General features: G+C 32.0%; 1 protein-coding gene across 2 annotated transcripts in view; it reads left to right on the forward strand.

Annotated features, from left to right (window-relative positions):
• The window catches only part of LOC105115445 (LRR receptor-like serine/threonine-protein kinase FLS2), an 88054-nt gene that overhangs the window by 2524 nt on the left and 71735 nt on the right, over positions 1–13795 (forward strand). Inside the window, exons 2-3 of one of the 2 annotated variants that reach the window (XM_011012331.1) lie at positions 1–928; positions 998–1227. The exons of the other annotated variant lie outside the window; for it this stretch is intronic. Coding sequence (XP_011010633.1) covers positions 1–916 — 916 coding nt within the window. The 3' untranslated portion in view covers positions 917–928; positions 998–1227. Of the gene's footprint in view, positions 929–997; positions 1228–13795 lie in introns of those variants that run through there. 2 annotated transcript variants of the gene reach the window in all.

Raw genomic sequence — 13795 nt, forward strand, 5'->3', positions numbered from 1 at the left:
TTCCCTACAATCTAATGGATTCAATGGAAGCATACCGCCAAATCTGTGTCACCTGTCAAGTATTCTGATCTTAGACCTATCTCTGAACAATATCACAGGAATCATTCCAAAGTGCCTTAATAACCTCACTTCCATGGTTCAGAAAACAGAGTCAGAATATTCCCTTGCGAATAATGCTGTTCTTAGTCTGTATTTCAGTGCACCAGGTAGCTATGATAGATATCAGAATAAGATCAGGGTTGGATGGAAAGGAAGAGAGGATGATTATGGAAGCACACTAGGACTTCTGAGGATCATTAATTTTGCAAGAAATAAATTAATAGGTGAAATTCCAGAAGAAATAACAGGACTCTTACTGTTGCTTGCACTGAATTTATCCGGAAATAATTTGACTGGAGAAATCCCTCAAAATATTGGGCAGTTGAAACAGTTGGAATCACTTGATTTGTCAGGAAACCAATTATCAGGAGTGATTCCTATCACAATGGCTGATCTAAATTTTCTGGCTTTCTTGAACCTCTCCAACAATCACCTGTCGGGGAGGATTCCGTTTAGCACTCAGCTGCAAGGCTTTAATGCTTCACAATTTACCGGTAACCTTGCATTGTGCGGGAAGCCACTCTTACAGAAATGCCCTGGAGATGAGACGAATCAAAGTCCACCTGCTAATGATGACAACCGAGGCAAAGAATTCGTCGCAGATGAATTCATGAAATGGTTTTGTACTGCTATGGGAATTGGTTTTAGTGTATTCTTTTGGGGAGTTTCAGGTGCTTTACTGCTAAAACGTTCCTGGAGACATGCCTATTTCCGGTTCTTGGATGAATCATGGGACTGGCTCTATGTGAAGGTAGCAGTGCGCAAGGCACGACTTCAACGAGCCTTTCAGAGGCTGCACGAGCACGTTCTTGCTTAGAAGGATTGCAAGGTAATATGGTTATTCACATATCTTTTCCTTTCTTTTTATATTGAAGACTAATGGTTCATTTTATACCAGGAGCTGCAGCTGGGTGCATAACAGGTCCTTTTTGTGCAAGGAGCTCGTACTGTTAGTGCACGTGTTTGCTGGAGCTACATCGTCCTGTACCTTGGCAACTTCATCTTCGTCTACTACAAGAAGTTTGAAATAAGGTTCCATTGGAGAATTCTTTGTACACCTGCTGGGTTTCAAGGGAAACTATGAAAGTGATTATGTAATATATTATGGAATCTCAAAGTTGGTTTTTATGTGAATTTCATTTGGAATGTCTTTGCAAGTATTTATTTCTTTACTTAACAGTGTGAAGATGGAACACATTCATTCTCCAAATAAAAAAATTAAGCCAGTACTTGCTTATATTGCTACAGAATTTAATTAAAAACAGATGTAATTAACATTTTTATTTAACTGCTTTTGTTGAATTATTGGCTTTAAATCAAGCAAGCAGGTATTGAAATTGATGTTAATAATTCAAACCTATACATATAATCACCGGAGGAAATAAAATTTCAGAGAAATTTCTTCGAAGATTAGTTCAAAAGGTATACGTGTCAATTAATGGTGATTGTTGAAAAGTATGCCCAGTCATATAAGGAGGAGAAAAAATGGGGTTGCGATGCAGCCATTGACGAGTTCCATTGTGATCCTACTTAATGAGTCAATGCTACAAAGCTATTGAAAGAATTTTTAAAGGGATAAGCGAATTCCGGTACATTGTGAGAAGAACAATGGTGCATTCATATATTGCTTTCTTCTTTTGGGTCATCGAAAGTCATTCAATACTGAACATCATCTAGAATAACACAAGTCGTTTAGCTGACTAATTGCTTGATTTTTTCATGAATGTATAAGAATCTCAATCTGGAAATCCCAAAGATTATGAACTGGGAAATGAGATTTCCCTTAGAATATGTAATTTTCTTGCTAATTAGGCCCACAAAATCTAACTCTGCAAATATATCTGTTATTTTGTTGTTCTGTGCATGGCAGTGTGAAATTGATCTCGCTGCAGAATTAATTTAATTCATATTCCCACGTAGGATTGCACAATCTATCGAACACATTTAAAATCGGCAGCATGCATGATCTGTTAAGCAGACAACTATGCAGATATTTTCGAAGACATTTGTGGAATGTCCTGAAAAATACAACTGTTCATCAACTAGTACTAACATCCAATTTCTTGTTTAATCACCAATCAGAGAATAAAACATCACGCCCTTCAAATGCTTATACACCCCAAAGTTTGCCACACCTTTCCACTAATCAGAAACTTGCAAGTTTGAATCTATCCCACACCATCCCTGCAAATCTCCTACGTTCAGGAACTGCATGACCTGAATATGAGTCCAATTGTGCATTGGTTGATGACTTGGATCTAGACTCGCAGCTCTGGTTTCTTAATTTCTATCCATGAAGATATGCACTTTACAAGGCAGCATAGGTTAACGTAAGTCCGTAGATATTACTGAAAAGCACAACATTTCAGAAACTCAAGTTTTCACTTTTCAAGACCTTAGTTAACATCGCTACAAGCATGTTTACAAACACCAAATATTCACATCTACAAGGCAAGACTGATATTCACCAAATATTAGCACTTCTCCAGAAAATTTAGGTGCTGTCTGCATCATCAACATCAATTGCTGATGCCTATTTGGAATTGTCGTACCGGTAATGATTCAAAATGATTTTCATTTAAAAATGCATCAAAATAAAGTTTTTTATTTTTTAAAAATCATTTTGATAATAACAGTAATCATTGTTGGTATGACCATTGACTTTCTTAAAGTGAGTTCGTTCTTTCATTGAAGAGAGAAAAGCCCAGGCTGGCCATCAACAGACCAAAGGTTTCATAAGGCCATAAGGGTTGGGGGCAATACCCCCATTGACTATGGGAAGCAATGATTATGTCCTCGACAATTAACCAAATCTAAACAAATTGAAAGAGTAGAATTAAAGCATATATAGTTTGTTAATGCATTATCTGAAGCACAGACCTGGACCCAGCTTGAGCATATAAAAAAAATGCAAGTGGAGGTCCGAACTTCTTGTACTGGCTACTGAGTTAACCAATAAACAGAAGTCTGTAAGTTTCTTACGAAGGATAAATATAAAGATTTTAGAGCTCATTATTCTTTGAAAATGACAGGGGGGATTCTATCGATCACACTAGAATTAGATAAAAACAAATTGGTGAAAAGAACCAGAGATCTTTTAATTACAGTTCTGTGCATACTATTAGTTACTGAAGACTTCCCAACTTTAAATAAAAAGCTTTACTTATCTTCTAGTATTTACAGCTGGTATGGGTAAGCACAAAATACAGTTAAATCTTTCAAATAATAAACATTAAAGTCGTGAGTCTAATCCAGACCATAAACCTACTGCCAGTCATAGTTATAGAAGGTTATGAACAACATAGATTTGTCAACTATGGAGTCACATTTATGAGTAGCATTTGTGAGTGGCATGTCAGAGAACCATCTCACCTAAAAATTTAAGCTATTTGATGAGGTTTCAAGATAAGATTTATATTATTCTCTAACATACCCCTTTAAGTGAAAGCCCTTTGGGAACTTATACAGGTCCATTTTACTTTGTGCTTAATTTTTATCAAACAAATAGGGTGATGAAATTCAAACTCATGACCTTTTGGTCATCAAGGCTCTGATACCATGTTAAAGAACCAATTTAACCCAATAGCTTAAACTATTAGGTGAAGTCCTAGGATATGATTTATATTATTCTCTAACATGGCTATAATGTTTTATATTAAAGAGTAGGAAAAGACAATAAAGCCCTTGAAGGCTTAAAGAGAAAGTATGATCAAGGTTGTTAAAAATGCTTTTTTGACACGACATGAAATATACAATATAAACTCGACTCATAAACTCGAATCATAAAATCACAAGTAAAATTTTTTAACTAAAAATCATAAAATCACAAGTAAAATATTTTAAATAATACAAATATCCAAACATATTACATTTCTGCAGACTGCAAGTACCACTTCAGTAATCAAAGATATTCATGCATATTGCAGACTATTGAAAATCATGCCTAACTACTTTTTAAAGGATAAAAAAGGAAAAACAATGTATGTTAAGATATTGCAATCTTTTATCAGGCATTGAAGTCAAACACAAAGGATCTAGACATAAAGAGTAACTCCCTAACTTCTATAAAATAACCACAATTAATTTTGAAACTGGAAAGCCATTCAATAAGAAACCAGGCCATGACACAACAAGTTCAATCAACCGTTTGTGAAGGCCTGATGATCTTGCTCATAATGCAATACCACTTTTTAACTGAATCACATCCTCATGTTTCATCAAATGACTCCAAAACAAAAGATGTGCAGGAGTTTCTTTGCAACCAAACAAGCCACAAATCTGGTGCTTCCTGATTAGTACTTAAAAGTATATTTTTATCAAGATTTTATATCATCATTTTGCACTCGAAGTATCAATAACTCTTTAACTAAAACATGTTTTATAATAACATATCTAATAATATAAGATACATTTAATTTATGGTAAATGCTCATTTTAAATGCAGGCCTATCATATAAATGAAAGAATTGATTGATGAATTTAAGAACTGAAATTAAAAGGACAAAGAGATGGCCAAACTTAGAAAAGAGATGTCGGTGCAATCCAAACCGGAACACTATTCGGTAATTGGGTCATATTTGGAGCTGTAGATCTCAGATTTAGGTTTACTTTATATGGATGGAAAGGTAAGACATAGGCCTACAACTTTCATATGGAGCCCAAGATCTAAAAAGGCCATTTTCAAGTCCAAATTGTAGCAACAACAAAGAAGCCTGAATCTGTCTTCCAGCCCGAGCACTGTTCAGTATTTGGCCCATATCTGAAGTTCTATAAGTCCAAATGAGATGAATGTTTTACACAAGAAAGCTGAGACAATTTGCTACAACTTTCATGTTTTCAAGTGACTTCAATTTTGATGTTATCAATGATGTTTTGGGCAGACAAGAGAAGATAAGGATTGTCACCAAGTCAAAAGTTGGTCACCCACTCATCAATTAGTCATCAAATCAATAGTTCCCATTTTTGGTCTATAAAAGGAGGCATTTGCCATATATTTAGGCATCTTGGTTTCCAGATCAAGATCATGCTCTTGCTTTCTCTTTTTGTATTTTTTGTAATGTTTATGCTTTGCTTTCATTAATATCAAGTTTATGCCTTTCATTTCCTTAGCTAACTTGTATCTTATTTATGGTCTTATTTTGTTTATTTATTTTTCTTTCATTCATTATGTCTAACTAAGTTTATTATGTCAAGGTGAAAATGTTACACTAATGGTGTAAGAATAAGTATAGTGTACACTCAATATAGACTTTAATGTTTGATAGTAGCATGTTTTATATTTGTTATCTTGTTCACTCTTTAATACTTTGCTTGTTAAATGACTAATATTGATTTATGTTGTATAACACTTGGTACAACAAATGCTTGGCACTTTCATAGCCCATACTGTATGGTATAACCGACACCTGAGTTATGAAAGAAACTTGATTTGTTGTTAACATAAGTTATAATCATGAATGCTTGATGAGATTTACAAGTATTAGCATTAATTGAATAAGATGACTAATGTAATCATGTTAACAATCTATAATCTGATTGAAACCTCCTTTATGTGTGGTTTCTAATTGACTAATAAGAGTTTATACTATACTTGTTTGACATACCATTAGTGGATCCTCTAACCTTGACATTTATTGTTATCGTTGTTAAATTTTTACATTAATATTCCATCTCAAAGTTCTCATCTTCTTCTTCTTCTTTTTTTTCTTTATTACTACTACTACTACTACTACTATTGTTGTTTTTGTTGTTGTATTATTGTTATTTATAATTTGTACAACTAACCTACCTGTGGTTTGACCCCGGTCTTGCTGGGTTATTTATTACTTCGACACTCCTGCACTTGGGAGAAAACATCATTCTTTTAGTCGTGTCAAGTTTTTGGCGCCGTTGCCGGGGAGGTAAGTTCTTGTATAAATTATAGTAGTTATTTTATTTTTTCTTTTCACTTTTCTTGTATATAACTTTGTTTCTTTTCTCTTGTTTCTTCTTCTTTTGTTTTCTTCTTCCTTTTATTCTATTCCTACACGTGCATGAGAGTGTGGTCACGTACATCAAGTGGTAGACTTTGTAGAGTATCCTCATTATTTTCAGAAAGTATGGCCAAAGAAGATAATCAATCACTTCATAATGAGAATAATGAGAATAACCGTGCTAGAACACTTAGAGAGCACATGAATCCCACAAGAACAAGTGCATCATCATGCATAGTTTTTCCTTCCGATGCATCTCATTTTAATTTTAAACCAGACATTATTCAACTTTTACCTTCTTTTCATGGCTTAGAATTGAAAAATCCATACTTGCATTTAAGGGAATTTGAGGAGGTTTGTAACACATATAATGATTCAAATTATAGCATGAACACCATCAAATTAAAGCTTTTTCCTTTTTCATTAAAAGATAAAGCTAAAACATGGCTACAAATTTGAGACCAGGATCCATTTGTGTTTGGGATGAAATGCAACAACAGTTTTTAAAAAAGTTTTTCCCATCTCATAGAACAAACTCTTTCAAAAGACAAATCACCACTTTCACTCAAAAACTAGGAGAAACATTTTACCAATGTTAGGATAGGTATCGAGACTTGCTTAATACTTGCCCTTATCATGGTTTTGAAACATGAAGATTGGTTTCATATTTTTATGAAAGGTTAACACCTAGAGATAGGCAAATGGTTGAATTGATGTGCAATGGAACTTTTAAAGATAAAGACCCTGATGAAGCAATGAAGTACTTAGACTTGTTATCTGAAAATGCTTAAAATTAGGACACCGCGGGTGCTTATGAGGCACCGAGTAAAACTCAACCTCATACATCTAGTAGAGGTATGTATAACCTTAGGGAAGATCATGACCTCCAAGCTAAGTTTGCATCTTTAGCTAGAAAAGTCGAGGCACTAGAATTGAAAAAGAGTGGTCAATTAAAATTTGTTAAAAACATTATGTGTCAAATATATGAAACAAATGAACACTCAACCAATAACTGTCCAACCTTGCCTTCTTTTAAGGAATGTCTCCATGAACAAGCTCATGCTTTAAACAGTTTCTAAAGGGCCAACCATAACCTATACTCGCAAAAATATAACCCTGATTGGAGAAATCACCCAAATTTCAGTTGTCCTACAATTTCAGTTGTCATTCTTCAGAACAATAATGCTTTGAAATATAAAAACCTTGGTTGTCCTACAATTTCTTGCTTTATTGGAGAACATAAAATTAAAAGAGCCTTACTTGATCTTGGAGCCAGTGTGAATTTACTTCCATATTTAGTTTTTCAAAGTCTCAATTTAGGTAAGTTAAAACCAACTTCTATAACTCTTTTACTTGCCAATAGATTTGTAAAAGTGCCTAGAGGAATAATTGAAGATGTGCTAGTACAAGTCGATAAATTCATTTATCCTGTGGATTTTATTTTTTTGGACACACAACCTGTTGAAGTATGTAATTCATTTCTTGTTATTTTAGGACGTCCGTTTCTTGCAACTTCTAATGCATTGATTAATTGTAGGAATGGACTGATGGAGCTATCATTTGAAAACATGACATTGGAGATAAATATTTTCAACATTTGCAAGTAACCTGGAGATGACAATAATTTACAAGAAGTAGATCATATTGATGAATTAGTTTATTATCAATTTGAATCTACTTTAAGTAAAAATGAGTTGGATGAATCTGAAGATTTGGAAATGTTTTATTCTGAGAAAGAAATCACGGATGAAAAACGCATCGAAAATGTTGATGAGGATCTTTTGTCAAAAGTGACAACAAATTTGACATTTGACATCACACCAATCGATGATTATTTTCTCTTAGTCCAATGCTTTGGTATTATAAAAATATCAATTTTCTTACTTTAGAAGATTTGCCAACTGATTAGAGTACCCAAGACAAAGAAAAGTTTTTGAAGGAAGTGAAGAGCTTTTATTGTGATGACCCTAACTTATTCAAATATTATCCTGATCAAATATTTCAAAGATTCATTCCCGACAATGAGGTAAGTAGTGTCATTAAACTTTGTCATTCTGAAGCATGTGGAAGTTATTTCTCGTCAAAAAAGACAGCTACCAAAATCTTTCAAAATGGATTTTATTGGCCCACCATGTTCAAGGACACGCATGCATTCTGCAAAACTTGTGAAAATTGTCAAAAAGTTGACACTGGTCAAAAAGTTTTGTTTTATAATGCTCAACTCTATTCATTCCCTAGAGAGCTAAGATCAAGATGGAACAATCCTTATGGGGCCTGTGATATTGAGAATTCAATGAATGACAATGTTTTTAAGGAAAATGGACATCGTTTGAAAGCTTACTTTGATAATTTTCCTAGTGAAAATGAATCAACTGGTTTGAATGATCTTGTAGATAAAGGTTGATTATTTTGTTTTTCTTACATTGTTTTTGTGTTTTTTTTAGTGATTTTTGCTAGTTTCTCTCACCCCGGTCAAATAGCGGACAATGGTACTCCGTGACTTAAGTCGATTCTTTTAGTTTCCCATAATAATTGATATCTGTGTATATATTTGTGCAATTCTATGAATCTTTTCCAATTCTCATTTAAAAATGGACACTAATCTTGAAAAATTGAAAAAGTATTTTCCCGTTCTGCCTCAAAATACGATTACAAAAATTTATCGTGCTAGATGTGCAAGATTGAGATTGTTAATGAATCATGGAATTCCTGAAGATTTTCGCTGGTTGATTGAAGCAAAGGTCCGATTATCAGGTGAGTCCTCTAATTCCTTCATTTCACATATGCCTGGAACAGGTAAAAGCACTTTTGCAAAGAAACATCATGCAAAACGACTGAAAGTCTGTCATCGATGTGCCAGATGGACTTGTAATGCTTAATGTCATTTTTTAGAAATGGTATCTATAAACCATGAAGATAAAATACAATTCATTAAGGATGGCCTGAGTAAGGAGTCTTTAGATAATCTTCTATTAACTCTTGAGACGCATCTTAGTAACCATTCTTAATAAGGTCTATCATAATACTTCTTAAAATATTCAGGTTTACAATCTCTCGCATTACTATCACTTAATTTTGCTCATATACTCATTTAACATGCATTCTTAAACCTTAATTTACACACACACACACTTTAATATATGATTGTGGGTTGCATAATGATTTATTACATTATTTATGTTCTTTTGTTAAAGGTAACAACTAAGGGAAAAGAGATGGTATATAATTAAAAAAAAAAACACAAAAAAAAAAACAAAAAAAGAATGATGATAATAAAAATGTAGATAAGTTTGGTTTCGTAGCCTCCCTAACCTAAACAATTAAGCCCGAAGGGATGTTTTAACACCTAATACCCTAAAGTCAACTGACTTGAGAGCTATTAGCCTAATGCTTGTTACATGGGTTGAGGAGAAAAGCTTAAGGGAATCAAACAATGCACTATCTACATATCAGTATCTGCGAGTCGAGTTACTAAGCTCGTAGGGGTGTCTCAACACCTAATGCCCTAAGACCAACTGGTCTGGGAGTCATTAGCTGAAAGCTTGTTACATGGGTTAAAGATGCATGGTGTTTTAAGTTATAATAATAATAATAATAATAATAATAATAATAATAATAATAATAATAATAATAATCCCAACCCAAAGAAGTTAACCTTAAACATTAGAACAAAAATTTTGTTTTCTTCTAAGAAAGCCCCATAATTATATATTGATACATTGAGCATAAAAAAAGATTTATTAATATCTTGTTAAGAGATATTGAGCAGATATATAAATTTAATGAGAGTTTGTTTATATAGATAGATTAATGGAAGTTGAATGATGAATACCTTGCTTTGTGGAATTTGCAAATTATTTTTCTATTTTAACGCTTTGATTACTAGAGAATAGTAATAAGCTAGTTGGGGGGTGTGATTAGTACTTAAAAGTGCATTTTTATCAAGATTTTATATCATCATTTTGCACTCGAAGTATTAATAACTTTTTAACTAAAGCATGTTTTATAATAACGTATCTAATAATATAAGATACATTTAATATATGGTAAATGTTCATTTTAAATGCAGGCCTATCACATAAATGAAAGGATTGATTGATGAATTTAAGAACTAAAATTAAAAAGACAAAGAGATGGCCAAACTTAGAAAAGAGATGTTGATGCAATCCAAACCGGAACACTATTCAGTAATTGGGTCATATTTAGAGCTGTAGATCTTAGATTTAGGTTTAATTTATATGGATGGAAAGGTAAGACATAGGCCTACAACTTTCATATGGAGCTCAAGATCTAAAAAGGCCATTTTCAAGTCCAAATTGTAGCAACAACAAAGAAACCCGAATCTGTCTTCCAGCCCGAGCACTGTTCAGTATTTGGCCCATATCTGGAGTTCTATAAGTCCAAATGAGTTGAATTGTTTACACAAGAAAGATGAGACAATTTTCTACAACTTTCATATTTTTAAGTGGCTCCAATTTTGACGTTATCAATGATGTTTAGGGCAGACAAGAGAAGATAAAGATTGTCACCAAGTCAAAAGTTGGTCACCCACTCATCAATTAGTCATCAAATCAATAATTCCCATTTTTGGTCTATAAAAGGAGGCATTTGCCATACATTTAGGCATCTTGATTTCTAGATCAAGATCATGCTCTTGCTTTCTCTTTTTGTATTTTTTGTAATGTTTATGCTTTGCTTTCATTAATATCAAGTTTATGCCTTTCATTTCCTTAGCTAACTTTTATCTTATTTATGTTCTTATTTTGTTTATTTATTTTTCTTTCATTCATTATGTCTAGCTAAGTTTATTATGTCAAGGTGAAAATGTTACACTAATGGTGTGAGAATAAGTATAGTGTAAACTCAATATGGACTTTAATGTTTGATACTAACATGTTTTGTATTTGTTATCTTGTTCACTCTTTAATACTTTGCTTGTTAAATGACTAATTTTGATTTATGTTGTATAACACTTGTACAACAAATGCTTGACACTTTCATAGCCCATACTGTATGGTATAACCGACACCTGAGTTATGAAAGGAACTTGATTTGTTGTTAACATAAGTTATAATCATGAATGCTTGATGAGATATACAAGTATTAGCATTAATTATTTACAAGTATTAGCATTAATTGAATAAGATGACTAATGTAATCATGTTAACAATCTATAATTTGATTGGAACCTCCTTTGTGTGTGGTTTACAATTAACTAATAAGAGTTTATACTAAACTTGTTTGACATACCATTAGTGGATCCTCTGACCTTGACATTTATTGTTATCGTTGTTAAATCTTTACGTTAATATTTCATCTCAAAGTTCTCATCATCATCATCTTCTTCTTCTTCTTTTTCTTTATTATTATTGTTGTTGTTGTTGTTGTTGTTGCTGTTATTACTATTATTATTGTTATTGTTGTTCTTGTTATTGTTGTTGTATTATTGTTATTTGTAATTTGTATAACTAACCTCCCTGTAGTTCGACCGTGGTCTTGCCGGGTTATTTATTACTTCGACACTTCTGTACTTAGGTGAAGACATCAATCTTTTAGTCGTGTCACTTCAAAGTTTATGAAATTCAGAAGATCTAACAGGTTGACAACCATGTCTTAAACCTCCACTGACCTCATATGTTAAAATTTCAAATTCTCATAAGTTGTACCATAAACATGACACTTAACATGAGAGAAAATTCACAATTTGTATTAAGCACAATTTGAATCACAAAGCATTGTATTTTATTCTATATTAAGCAGTGATGCATATATTCAACAAAAAAAAAAACAGAGGTTATATTCATTTAACAAAAGTACTACTAAAAACAAAGCTTTGTGAATATGTGCCATAACTCCTCCCAAGTCCCACCTGTACAAGTCCTCCCTCTTTTCCACACTCATTCCTAATTAAACCTCCATTCCCGTATTCAAATATTCTTCCATTCACACCTTTTTTTGGTTTTAATTCACAATTCAGGAACTTATCAAGTGAAATATGGTTATATTCATTCAACAGAAGCACTCCTAAAAACAGAGGCTGTTAATTCAAAACAATGATAATTTAGTTCTCTTCCATTTCCAGCTTTGATGTTTTTTAACTTGATCGAAGCATAGTAAAAAAAAAATAATTAAGAAAAAAGAACTGAAATAAAATAAAATAAAATTATAACTTAATATAATTTTTCTAAATACTGATAGAAAAATAGAAGTAGGAAAAAAATATAAAGGCAGAAAAACAAAAACAAAACAAGAAAAAATTATGAAAAAATTAAGGATAACGCATAATAATCGACAGAAATTAAACACATAAAAAAGACTAAAATAAACACGATAATTTGAAAATATACCTGATGAAATCGATCAGGTAAAAAATCACGAAAATCAAGTTTGACATGGTTTGATCGATTTTACTAGTTTTTGAGTTTTAACTTTGATTTTACATGTTTTATGTATTTTAACTAACAAAATCAAACAATTTTACAAGTTAAATGCATTTTTAACAACCATACTGTATGATTAAATGAGAGGTATAGTAGTAATTGACTAACGAGATGATAAATATAAATAGAAAGTAAAAAAAAAAAAAGAGTGATTTGAAAATTGAAGGAGCAAATTGTGAGAGAGAAGAGGGGGAAAGAAGAAGATAAATAGAAAGGAATTAAAGAAAATAAGTTAAAAGGGTAATATTTATGCTTTAATAGGTATAATATGCTTCCTTTAGCTTTAAATTTTGATTTTGATGAATATTAGGGTTTTGAGAATTGTGTTTAGGGTTTATTGATGAATTAACTTGAATGTTATATGATTGATTATTGTGGGTAATGGATTGTTAAATTGAATTTGAGAGATTGTAGATAAAAGTGATAATTTTGAGTTATGGTTTTGTTTAAATAGTGAATTTGTGTTAGAAATCAAGGGATAACAGTAGGTAATCTGTGAAAATTCTAGGTTTGAGGTTGAAGATGATGAAAATCCAATTTGGTCCCTCAACTTGCAAAAATTACAGTTTCATCCCCAAATTTTAAAAAATTACAGATTGGTCCCTGGAGAATATTTCGAGATTCTGAAAGGAATAACATATGAATTATGGGCAGAATTAATGTATAGTCATAAAATTTTAAAACTTTCAATTTGGTCCTCCAATTTGACTCTAAAAATTTGGAAAGATTCCAGAATGGTCCCTGGAGCATAATTAGAGGTTCTGGACAGAAATGAGGATGAATTATGGATATAATTCCACTATAGTCATGAATTTATGATATGTTTAGTTTGGTCCTCTAATTAGACAAAAATTACAATTTGACCATACAAATATGATAAATTCTAGATTAGTCCCTAGATGTAATATTAGCTTTTTTAGATTGTTTTGATGAATAAATGATGGTTATTTAGTGAATTATTATCAACTCTTATTATTTGTTTTATTATGGATTAGATTTCTGAAAAATCGTTAAATTTTAGGTTTTTGAGAAAATTAACTAGTTAGTTCAAAAACATATAGGGTTATAGAATGCACCCTTAGTTAAGTGTGTTGAATAGGTTAAATATTCTTTCAAGTCATTCTTGAATATGTTTCTTTTGTATTCAGATAATCCTAATATTTTATCACTGGGACATTAGTAGGATTTTCTTCGGTGTCTGCTTTTGGCTTTTGTTTGCTTTTGAGTTAGGTGAATAGATAATTTTTCATATGCATGAGAAATATTATAAATATTTGATTTTTT

This window comes from Populus euphratica, unplaced genomic scaffold (assembly GCF_000495115.2).
Source record: "Populus euphratica unplaced genomic scaffold, PopEup_1.0 scaffold701.1, whole genome shotgun sequence".
In the NCBI taxonomy this organism is placed as follows: Eukaryota; Viridiplantae; Streptophyta; class Magnoliopsida; order Malpighiales; family Salicaceae; genus Populus; species Populus euphratica.